The sequence below is a fragment of the Borostomias antarcticus genome, assembly GCF_949987555.1.
Source record: "Borostomias antarcticus genome assembly, chromosome: 12".
Taxonomy (NCBI): Eukaryota; Metazoa; Chordata; class Actinopteri; order Stomiiformes; family Stomiidae; genus Borostomias; species Borostomias antarcticus.
Genome location: NC_140245.1, coordinates 12,961,949 through 12,974,448, shown reverse-complemented (window position 1 = coordinate 12,974,448; position 12,500 = coordinate 12,961,949). Strand labels below are relative to the sequence as shown.

Below are 12,500 nucleotides of genomic sequence, written 5' to 3'. Positions count from 1 at the left end.
CAAGTAGGGACATACTACCTTGTCATAACATTGGTCCTCATTCCTGAACATTTTCTTAAGTGTCTTCTTAAATGTCTTCTTACGAACTTCGTAAGACCAACCCTAAGAAAGATCCCTGCCGGATTCATGAATGGGTGTAAATGTGTTCCTAAACCGGCAAAGTGTTCTCAGCTGTGCTCCCCTTCTTAAGTTGAATGCGTGTTCTCGTACACCTGAATTTGCATACATACACGCCACGCCAGCTCCTTACTACAGGGTCGTGTGCACACAAAATCCCCAGATAGCGCGGAAAAAGTTGAGACGTTCCCAATTGACATGATTGATGTTCAAGGTCATGTGCAAATTCAACGTTTTATTCGTCACATGCAACATACCAGTAAAATAAAATGAGCAGTGAGACGTTTCTCCGCTGGCTCTTATAACGTGCACACTAAGCTTAAGCAAGGTGAAAAAAAACAAAAAACAATACAAAATAGCAAAAGAAAACAAGACAGTATATATGGACTTATATATAGCCTACATGAAAGGGATGGGATGTGCTGAGAGCAGATTCAATTGTACAGTTTAATTAAATGCACGAGTAGGCTACTTATGGATCTTGATAGGCTAGTTAGTTATGGATATTATCGTTTATTTACAGAATGTAGATGTGTCCATTCTGACGACTATGGAATATGTTATATAGTATAAGATGCTGTTGTGCCGAGTCTGAGTATAGCGACTGAGTTTAGTGCTTATTTATTAATTCACTGCCATTTGCAGTGTTTGTGTAGTGCTTTTATTTATTTTAGGACACTGCGATGCCTTGTAGAATCATGATTGTGAAACGTAATTGGAAATGATACAAATATCCTCGTATTTATGATTATGATTATTATTCAAGCCTAGGATGTCTGTAGAATTGATGTGAACGCAATCACCTCGGATTTCTCATAAATTCAGCCCTTGCGAACGGGCGCACTCCAATCTGGCCTACCTACGACTGCATTTCCGCGTTCTTAAATCCGGTTCTTAGATAAGAACAAATCCGAGATAAGAAACCATTCAGGAATGCCAGAATTGTCCAGGGAACTTCGTAAGTGGAGTTAAGAAGAAATTTCTTCTTAACTGCGTTCAGGAATGAGGTCCATTGTGCCTAGAAATGTGACTACATCGTCTCAGTCCATGAAGTGACGTTCGTCCACAGCTGGGATTCATCAAAACGCCTCCGGAGCGACTCACACATGTGACATCATTTCCGCTGAACACAGGATTGTGGGTCAGAATAGCCAGAAAAGTGTGCTGGCTTCATACTGTGAAATACGACCGGATGTAGTAGGACATCCTGGTATTTTTGCCATGTGGCATTCTATGTATTGGGATATACTACTTAAGCGGGGCTACCTTGCGGGGGTCCAGGGTGCTGGTGATTGGTTAGAGTGTGTTGGTGGGGGCGGGGTTAGGGTTAGGGGGTGGAGCTACCTTGCGGGGGTACAGGGTGCTGGGGGTTGGTGGGGGCTGGGTTAGGGGGCGGGGTTAGGGTTAGAGGGCGGAGCTACCTTGCGGGTGTCCAGGGTGCTGGGGGTTGGTGGGGGCAGGATTAGGGTTAGAGGGCGGGGTTAGGGTTAGGGGGCGGGGTTAGGGTCAGGGGGCGGGGCTACCTTGCGGGTGTCCAGGGTGCTGGGGGTTGGTGGGGGCGGGGTTAGGGGGTGGGGTTAGGGTTCGAGGGCGGGGTTATGGTTAGGGGGCGGGGCTCACTTGCGGGTGTCCAGGGTGCTGGGGGTTGGTGGGGGCGGGGTTAGGGGTCGGGGCTACCTTGCGGGTGTCCAGGGTGCTGGAGCGGAGATTCTGCTTCATCCTGGATGGCTGTGGGAGGAGGATGAGAACAACAAGCCATCATTCTGAGTGTGTGTGTGTGTTTATGTGTGTGTGTGTGTGTGTGTGTATATGTGTGAGTGTGTTTTTGTGTATGTGTGTGTGCCTGTTATGTGTGTGTCTGTTGTGTGTGTGTATGTGTGTGTGTGTGCGTGTGCGTGTATGTGTGTGTGTGTGTGTATGCATGCACATTGGCGTGCACAGACATTTATGGGGGCAGGTGCTCAGTGAAAAATGAGGGCACTTAGCACCGCGACTCGTTGACGGACGGGGGGGGGGGAATTGCAGAGATTTTCGATTGTCGCGCGAGTTGTGTACCGGGGGGGGGGGGGGTGGACTTGGTTAAGATTACTACATAATACTAAATATTCAGCTTAAGTACACTGATAGCTTCACATGCTGTACCAACAACAATTCTACCGACATTGGTCGTGTGGTGGTCATCATTAGGCCTACGTCAAATCTATTAATTGATTATGACTAGCGTCTAGCTTGTGGGCAGTCGGCTAATTTAAGCTCAGCTGTTGGGCGCTGTATGAGACTTACTTCACAACAGAGACAAATAAATGCAAGTTATAGTTTGGCAACTGAGGCTTAGGGGGCAAACAATACACTCGTTTCGTTTATGTGTTACCTGGCTGGTTAGCTGTCATCACTCGGGCACTCTGGATGGGGAAAGGGCAGTGGAGGAGTAGCGCGCCTCCGTTTGTGTCCGCTTTTCGCGTTTACCGTTGACTAGGAAGAGAGTGAGGGGAGGGGCACGTGTGTGTGCGGGGGGGGCTGGCAAAATTACAACGCATTTTGGGGCATTATTATTACACGCTTTTAATCGAGAATTGATCAATGTCACCATGGGCACATACAGTAGGCCTACACTGTTAAAAAAATTAATTAAAAAAGTAACTTTCAAAAGGGCACTTGCCTTGTCTCCAGAGGGCAAAGGGCAGGTGCTCTAGCAACACCTTGTGTCTATCTGTGCACGTCCCTGTGCACGTGTGTGTGTGTGTGTTGGTGTGTGTGTTTATGTGTGTGTGTTTGTGTGTATGTGTGTGTGTGTGTGTGTGTGTGTATGCACGCGTGTTTGCGTGCATGTGTGTGTGTGTATGTGTGTGTGTGTGTGTGTATGCACACGTGTTTGTGTGTGTGTGTGTGTGTGTGGGGGGGGGGTCAGTACCTTAGGTGGGGGCTCTGTTGTGTTGAAGTGACTCAGGGAACGAGCTCTGTCTCTCCCTCTCTCACCCTCCTGCTCCTTCTCCATCCTGTAGATATCACTACTCACACACACACACACACACACAGTGACTGTGTGCGTGTGTGTGTGTGTGTGTGTATACCTGAGCTTGCAGACCAGCTGTGTGAAGCTTGGCCGTGTGTATGTGCGTGCGTGTGCATGCGTGTGTGCGTGTGTGTGTCTGTGTGTGCGTGTGTGTGTGTGTGTACCTGAGCTTGCAGACCAGCTGGTTGCAGTGGGGCGAGTGTGTGTGTGTGTGTGTGTGTGTGTGTGTGTGTGTGTGTGTGCGTGTACCTGAGCTTGCAGACCAGCTGGTTGAAGTGGGGTCGGGTGTGGGGGTCGTAGCTCCAGCAGTGGGTCATGAGTGAGTAGAGGACGGGGGGGCAGAGGGGGGGCTTGGGCAGCCGGACCCCCGTCTCCAGCTGCTCGATCACCTCCCCATTCTCCAGCCAGAAGAACGGCTGCTGGTCCAGAGACAGCACCTCCCACACACACACACCTCACACACACACACACACACACGTTATTAAACACACACACACACACACCTCACAAACACACACACACACACCTCACACACACGTTATTAAACACACACACACCTCCCACACACACACATTATTAAACACACACACACCTCACACACACACACATACACACACGCATGTTATTAAACACACACACACCTCCCACACACACACACCTCACACACACACACATTATTAAACACACACACACCTCACACACACACACACACACACGCACGTTATTAAACACACACACACCTCCCACACACACGCACGTTATTAAACACACACACACCTCCCCCCCCACACACACACACACGCACGCTATTAAACACACACACACTTCCCACACACACACACACACACACACACACACACACACACACACACACACGCACATTATTAAACACACACACACCTCCCACACACACACACACACACACGTTATTAAACACACACACACACCTCACACACACATACACATGTTATTAAACACACACACACCTCCCACACACACACACCTCACACACACACACACACACACGTTATTAAACACACACACACCTCCCACACACACACATCTCACACACACACACACACGCATGTTATTAAACACACACACACCTCCCACACACACACACACACGTTATTAAACACACACACACCTCACACACACACGTTATTAAACACACACACACACACCTCCCACACACGCACACATTACTAAACACACACATTATTAAACACACACACACCTGACACACATACGCACATTATTAAACACACACACCTCACACACACACACATTATTAAACTCACACACGTTATTAAACACACACACACGTCATTAAACACACACACACCTGACACACACACAGACGTTATTAAACACACACCTGAGACATACACACACACATATACACACATTATTAAACACACACACTCCTGAGCCATACACACATACACACATTATTAAACACACACACATACAACACACAAGCACACACATTATTAAAGGACAGGTTTGGAATGTAGCATTATAAGCCATGTTATGAGGTTATTTAAGATCATATACAACGGCTGATATCATAGTTTCATCAAACGGTGCTCTCTCAAGATACAGTATAGCCCGTTGCTGCTAACACACTCAGTGGATCCCTCAAACCTCGAACTTCCAGGGACACCAGTGACCACTCAGTGATTTTCCTGTCTTCCTGTTCATGGGGTTGTTGAGGGATCCTGCCTGCACCTATGGATCCATTGAGTGAGTTATAGTAGCAGCGAGAGAGAGAGAGAGAGAGCACCGTTTGATGAAACTTTGATATCGGCCGTTGTATATGATCGTAAATAACCTCATAACATGGCTTATAATGATCAATTCCCAACCTGTCCTTCAAACACACACGCACACATTATTAAACACACACACACACACACACATTATTAAACACACATACCTGCAAGAAACACACATGCACAAACATAATTCAATGCACAAGAGCGTGAGTGCCCACACACACACACACACACACACACACACACACACACACACACAATAATTGAATACACGCTCACATGCAGACAGGATGATTAAATACACCCAGCCAGGTGCTATGGTGTGTGAATGCGTCACCAGTCAGCTCCATCAGACCAAGCATCCGCCCCGTCCAATCAACTGAGCTCACCAAACATCCAGACCATCCGCCCCGTCCAATCAGCTGAGCTCACCAAACATCCAGACCATCCGCCCCGTCCAATCAGCTGAGCTCACCAAACATCCAGACATCGCTAGCCGAGGTGAACCGTCTGAAGTTGATGGATTCCGGGGCCATCCATTTGATAGGCAATCGGCTCGCGGAGGCTTCGGAGAGAATATAGCCATGCACACACACACACACACACACACACACACACGAACAAACACACACACACACACCCGAACAAACAAGCACACACACAAGCAAAGAGTCCTGGTGAGTCCTGAGTAGGTAGTGTCACGGTCGGATCCGTCTAGTCTCTGTGTCTGTCATTGTGTGGGATGGTGATTGGTCTGAAGAGGCTTAGGGGCGGGTCTGACTCAGGGAGGGTTTGAACTTAACCCGGCAGGAGACGGAAGAGAAGGCCCCCGTGGATCCAGCGTCTCGCCGGGAAGCCAAACCTTTCACTGAGGACATTGATTAAGACCGTGACTGAACCCTGTAGAGATCCCGTGTCCGTTGTCTCGTTAGCCGCTTCGGTGGCTCTTCGCGCTACACTGAGAGTAGCAACCCAAGGATTGGGCTGGCCGCTTATGGAAGCCAGGCTGCCCTCCCAAGAAGGCTTGGATCGAGTACTGGAGTGACCATCAGTAGCCTACTGCGTCCAGGTAGGACCCGCCTATGCCAACCTGTTCAGGTACAACATATTTCACGCCGATGACAGACCGGAGCTTAGAGTGCACGGCTCAGTTTCTAGCCCGAGGTAACCCCTAGACTACCGAGTTCGCATTAATGATTCTCGGGTGGTATCTGGCCGTGACAGTAGTGAGTTGATTGTTTTAACCCCGTCCACCAGTATTAACCCAGTATTAACCCGTATTAACCCGTATTAACCCTGTCCACCAGTATTAAACCCAGTATTAACCCAGTATTAACACCGTCCTCCAGTATTAACCCAGTATTAACCCAGTATTAACCCAGTATTAACCTCATCCTCCAGTATTAACCCAGTATTAACCCGTATTAACCCGTATTAACCCTGTCCACCAGTATTAAACCCAGTATTAACCCAGTATTAACACCGTCCTCCAGTATTAACCCAGTATTAACCCAGTATTAACCCAGTATTAACCTCATCCTCCAGTATTAACCCAGTATTAACCCAGTATTAACCCCGTCCTCCAGTATTAACCCTGTCCACCAGTATTAAACCCAGTATTAACCCAGTATTAACCCCGTCCTCCAGTATTAACCCAGTATTAACCCAGTATTAACCCCGTATTAACCCCGTCCTCCAGTATTAACCCAGTATTAACCCAGTATTAACCCAGTATTAACCCAGTATTAACCCTGTCCTCCAGTATTAACCCAGTATTAACCCAGTATTAACCTCGTCCTCTAGTATTAACCCAGTATTAACCCAGCATTAACCCTGTCCTCCAGTATTAACCCAGTATTAACCCCGTCCTCCAGTATTAACCCAGTATTAACCCCGTCCTCCAGTATTAACCCATTATTAACCCAGTATTAACCCAGTATTGACCCAGTATTAACCCCGTCCACCAGTATTAACCCAGTATTAACCCAGTATTAACCCTGTCCTCCAGTATTAACCCAGTATTGACCCAGTATTAACCCCGTCCACCAGTATTAACCCAGTATTAACCCAGTATTAACCCAGTATTATCCCCGTCCTCCAGTATTAACCCATTATTAACCCAGTATTAACCCAGTATTGACCCAGTATTAACCCCGTCCACCAGTATTGACCCAGTATTAACCCAGTATTAACCCCGTCCTCCAGTATTAACCCAGTATTGACCCAGTATTAACCCTGTCCTCCAGTATTAACCCAGTATTAACCCCGTCCTCCAGTATTAACCCAGTATTAACCCAGTATTAACCCAGTATTATCCCCGTCCTCCAGTATTAACCCATTATTAACCCAGTATTAACCCAGTATTGACCCAGTATTAACCCCGTCCACCAGTATTGACCCAGTATTAACCCAGTATTAACCCCGTCCTCCAGTATTAACCCAGTATTAACCCAGTATTAACCCCGTCCTCCAGTATTAACCCATTATTAACCCAGTATTGACCCAGTATTATCCCCGTCCTCCAGTATTAACCCAGTATTAACCCCGTCCACACGGGGAGTCTTGCTTTAATTTGTGGATTTGGATCCACTACAGAATGTAAAGGGTTCTGAGTTGGACCGTGCTACACGCCTCCACCGAGTTTTGTCAAAATCAGTTTGGTAGTTTTTGCGTAATCCTGCTAAAAAATGAACAAACGCACAAATGCATGCCACCGTAAACATGACCTCTCACCCAGCACTGCTGGTATGTCTCTCTGTCACACATTGATTTGACAGGATTGGGTTTGGCTTAATGCAGCTCTGTCTGTGTTGTTGCATGTGCGCGCGTGTGTGTGTGTGTGTGTGTGTGTGTGTGTGTGCGAGCATGTATGTGTGCGAGAATGTGTGTGTGTGTGTGTGTGTGTGTACCTTTGTAGTACTCCTGCTCCTCCTCGATGTAGCGTGAGAGCCCAAAATCCCCCAGCTTCACGCAGTCAGGAGACGCCACCAGAACGTTCCGCACCGCGATATCCCTGTGGACCAATCACAGCAGCATCATTAACACCCATATATCCCTGTGTACCAATCACAGTAGCACCATCAACACTGCTATATCCCTGTGGACCAATCACAGTAGCACCATCAACACCGCTATATCCCAGTCGACCAATCACAGCAACACCATCAACACCGCTATATCCCAGTGGACCAATCACAGCAGCACCATCAATACGCAAAGGCCAACACCCAGAAACCGATTGGGTGAAAGTAATTTCCTCATATGGCCACAGAGCACCCTGTTATTTTATAATTGGCCTTTGAGAAAGACTATAGGGGGCGAATTCACTAAAGGATTGCGCAGCTTTTCCTGACGCAAAGCCTGTGCAAATAAGTCAAAAATTATGTTTGCTATTCACAAAGCCCTCGCAAAGGGTGAAATACGGTGTTAACTGCGTTGCGTTCGTCATTGCGTTTCTCTGCGCCGGTGTTATTAGCTCATATTTAAATTAGGTAATATGGGCGGAGAATGTTCCCCTTTCTATGCAAATGAACATTATTGCAAAACCCGCCCAATTCACAAAGATCGGCGCAAATTGCCTCACGCAGTTAAAGTGAAATTAATACCGTTTTCAGAAACGTGGTGGTATTTAAGCGCAAGGGGTGTGTCGCGGCCAGCCTGTCCGCTGATCATGGCAGCAGTGATTGTTGCGAGGCGAAGGCATCGCAACGCCAGGCGTGTTGTTCGTGAGAGAATATTTAGAAGAAGGTCACTTTTTGATTTAACACTAGAACCACCGCGGTAGCTGTTTGGACACCAGAGCGCGCAGCTCTTCAGCCAACTGGAGGATGAAGTCGCGTCTGGGGAGGCTCAGTTGACTATGCGTCTCTCCACCCGTCCCCAGCGAGTCCAAGCTCCCCCAATGAATAATACTTATAATAGCCTACATAGCACGAAACTGTGCGTATAATAGTCTATACGCGAAACTGCGCATTCCCTATAGCTGTTCATTGAACGGCTGGGGGCCGATATAGGCCTAGGTATAAATAAATAAAAACATAGCCTACACAATATTTTTTTATTTGAATGGTCTTGAAAATATTTTGCTTTTGTATCATAGGTGACGGCAGGTATCATCTTCAGCCATGGATGATGACTCCCGTGCGTAATCCTTCCAACGTTGGAGAGGCGGCGTACAACTGGGCTCACATCAGGACGCGCGGTGTGATTGAGTGCACATTTGGAATCCTGAAAAGCCGTTTAGATGCCTAGATCGTACCGGTGGGGCAATGTTATACACTCCCCCAAAAGTATGCCAGATCATCGTGCTGCAACTTGCATAACATAAAATGACAATTTTTCCTTTGTTCGTCTTTTCAAATCATTCCACCTCCGTTTGCAGTCTTCCGCGTTTACACACACAAATGGCACTGACTGATTGGGAAATTAAACCCCAAATATGATTTTTTGCTGCAGTCGTGATATTTTTTGCGGAAAGCTGTGAGACATGTTTTTGAACCTCGTCCGTGAGGCCTTCATGTTCGCTGTCTGAAAATCGTATCTTTCTTTTTCTGTCTGCCATCGTCCAATGATATGCATACGAGTTCGCGCTGTATGCGCAGTATTTATAGTCATTTCCTATATCAGCAGCAAATTGCACTCAGCCGCAAACACCGAATGGGCGTGTTTGCGCTGGGATATTATTAGCGCAATGTCTTTAGTGAATAGGTTTTTAAAACGGAGCACATAGCGGGCGCAACTGACGCGCAATATAATGGTGCAATTAGCGGGCGCAATTTGCTTTAGTGAATTCGCCCCTAGGTGTCTTTTATTAAAGGCTAATTCAAAAGACTGGGGTGCTTTGGGGCCCTTGTATCCTGGCTCCGCCCTCCTGATCATGTGATCACGTTCTGCTTCTCTCACAGATCAGTCTGGCCATGCTCCCATTCAGACTGATTTCCACCCGCCAGATATTTGCTGAGCCAATCACAACCGTTAATGGAATAAGGGGCGGAGACTGTATCCATTTGATATGATGATACTACAGTACAACTAAACCATGTTGCTCTGATTGCTTGTAGTCTATCCAATTGCGTCCAGGGGCATTTTGGTCTGCGTTGATAACACCCCTTGGAAATGGAAAATAAACTCAGCAGCTCCAATCCTTCGCATTTTTGCGAATTAGGTCTGGTGAAGCGAGGCTAGGACACTTTGAGGAAGTCAGTTGAATTTATAACAGGTGTTTGTGGGACAATAGGTGACACAGGGAGGGTGTGTTTTGTTTTTATGTGTGTCTACATTGTGTGTGTGTTGTCTGTATGTGTGTGTACATTATGTATGTGTGTGTGTTGTCCTTATCTTATCTACTAAAGTTTCTTATCTACTAAATGCCAGTAGAAAGTTTTGCACGTATAAAAATGTGTGCAAATGCCTTAATATCCGCAAATGAATGTGCCAGGTGATCTATGAACGGTGTGCATGGAGAATTGCGTCCTTCAAGTGCGCACATTTGGAGGCTCTATCCAACCAGTACTTTTGACCGAAATGAATATGTAATAAGGGGCGTGTCTACCCTAGCGTGCAAAATATGGGAGGAGATTGTGTGCTACATAATTGTAGCACACACTCAGTGACTTATCAACCCTGAGAGCGGTTTCAGTGATGCTGATTGTGTTTGCCGTTTAATACCTTTGAAGGGCAGGCTCTAATTGGCTCTGTGTAATTGCGGTTACAAAGTCCACTATGTGCTATTTTTGTATTTATTCATTTTAAGGTCATTATTTTCCCTCACAGGAGATCTGGGTTGTTTCCAGTGAGTCTTGTGGTTCTATAACGTTACTGCAGAGCCACGGTCTCATGCTAGAGGGAATTTTTGTTTTTATGTTGGTGCTGCAGTACGCTTAACTATTATTTCATTTTGCAAAACTTTTTGTTCATTAGTCAGGCTTCACATAGGCAACGGTAGACCTGTTTAACTTGTATAGGCTGTCAAATAGGCCAATATGCTATGCTTTCTCCCCAGGTGTGGGTCGGGATAAATGAATGGGTGAGCCGAGGGGGGGTGATCCAGTCTCATCATTTTAGGTTCGGTTAACGTTTAATTGGTTAACCTTGCCCATAAACAGAACCAAAGCATCATCTCAGTTCATATCTCATTCCTTTATAGTGCATGTCCCCTACAGCCCTTCCTCATGACTCCAGTTCTACCCAGTTCTGACTGGGTAACTAAATCCTCCCGGGGAGCGCAGATACAACGCGGCTCATATCCGCACCAGGAACATCAGCGCACCTTTGACGCGTCAAATTTGCTTTTGTGTTTTCGTTGCTCTTCTTTCTTGGTGCAATTGTGGGATACAACACGCAAAACCCCTCATGTAAATAGAGCTGCCTTCACACGTTTGCACCTGTTGCCATTCATGCATTTATCCTTGATAGATCACCTGCTAAACGCATTCCAACTACACGTGCAATCTGAAGGACTGCCAACGCAGTTTTGCGCTCTTTATTTGGGATCTTGGTAGATAGGGGCCTGTCTGTGTGTGTGTGTCTGTGCGTGCGTGCGCGTGCGTGCGCGCGTGCATGCGTGTGTGTGTACCATGCTGAGTCCCTCCAGGTAGGCCAGTGTGTGTGTGTGTGTGTGTGTGTGTGTGTGTACCTGTGCACCATGTTGAGTCCCTCCAGGTAGGCCAGTGTGTGTGTGTGTGTGTGTGTGTGTGTGTGTGTGTGTGTGTGTGTACCTGTGCACCATGCTGAGTCCCTCCAGGTAGGCCAGTGTGTGTGTGTGTGTGTGTGTGTGTGTGTGTGTGTGTGTGTACCTGTGCACCATGTTGAGTCCCTCCAGGTAGGCCAGTGTGTGTGTGTGTGTGTGTGTGTGTGTGTGTGTGTGTACCTGTGCACCATGCTGAGTCCCTCCAGGTAGGCCAGTGTGTGTGTGTGTGTGTGTGTGTGTGTGTGTGTGTGTGTACCTGTGCACCATGCTGAGTCCCTCCAGGTAGGCCAGTGCTTTGCAGATCTGCAGGCTGTAGAGCACCAGAGTCACGCTGCTCAGAGTGTGTTTGTGCTTCATCAGGTATTTCTCCAGCTTAAACACACACACACACACACACACACACACACACACATATATTTGTGCTACTAAACCCAAAGTTGGCATACTGTTTCAAATAGCCGGGCCAGCAAACATTTATTCACATTAAATGTTTTTGTTAATTGCAATTCCCAATTTGACACAACTACATATCTCAGAATGGATCCTTCTCTGCATCCTCAGCAGCCGATGACCTCTGACCTGTGGCTGTGTGTGACCCCTCACCTCTCCATGCTTGTAGAGCTCCATGACAATCCAAACTGGGTCCACCTCGATCACCCCGATCAGACGCACAATGTGAGGGTGGTCAAGACTCTTCATCAACACTGGACGAGAGAGAGAGAGAGGGAGGGAGGAGAGAGGGAGGGAGAGAGAGAGGGACAGGAAGAGAAGAGGGGGAGGAGGGAGGAGAGAGGGAGGGAGAGAGAGAGGGACAGGAAGAGAAGAGGGAGAGGAGGGAGGAGAGAGGGAGGGAGAGAGAGGGACAGGAAGAGAAGAGGGGGAGGAGGGGAATGGAGGAGAGAAA

At 47.3% G+C, this 12,500-nt stretch overlaps 1 protein-coding gene across 1 annotated transcript in view; it reads right to left on the bottom strand.

Annotated features, from left to right (window-relative positions):
• The window catches only part of LOC311315726 (protein-tyrosine kinase 2-beta-like), a gene marked incomplete at both ends in the record, with an annotated part of 31,769 nt that overhangs the window by 8,402 nt on the left and 10,867 nt on the right, over positions 1-12,500 (bottom strand). The window contains 7 exons of the mRNA XM_084446430.1: positions 1,738-1,845; positions 3,029-3,125; positions 3,380-3,584; positions 5,384-5,473; positions 7,818-7,921; positions 11,853-11,968; positions 12,200-12,300. Coding sequence (XP_084302556.1) covers positions 1,738-1,845; positions 3,029-3,125; positions 3,380-3,584; positions 5,384-5,473; positions 7,818-7,921; positions 11,853-11,968; positions 12,200-12,300 — 821 coding nt within the window. The remainder of the gene's footprint in view (positions 1-1,737; positions 1,846-3,028; positions 3,126-3,379; positions 3,585-5,383; positions 5,474-7,817; positions 7,922-11,852; positions 11,969-12,199; positions 12,301-12,500) is intronic.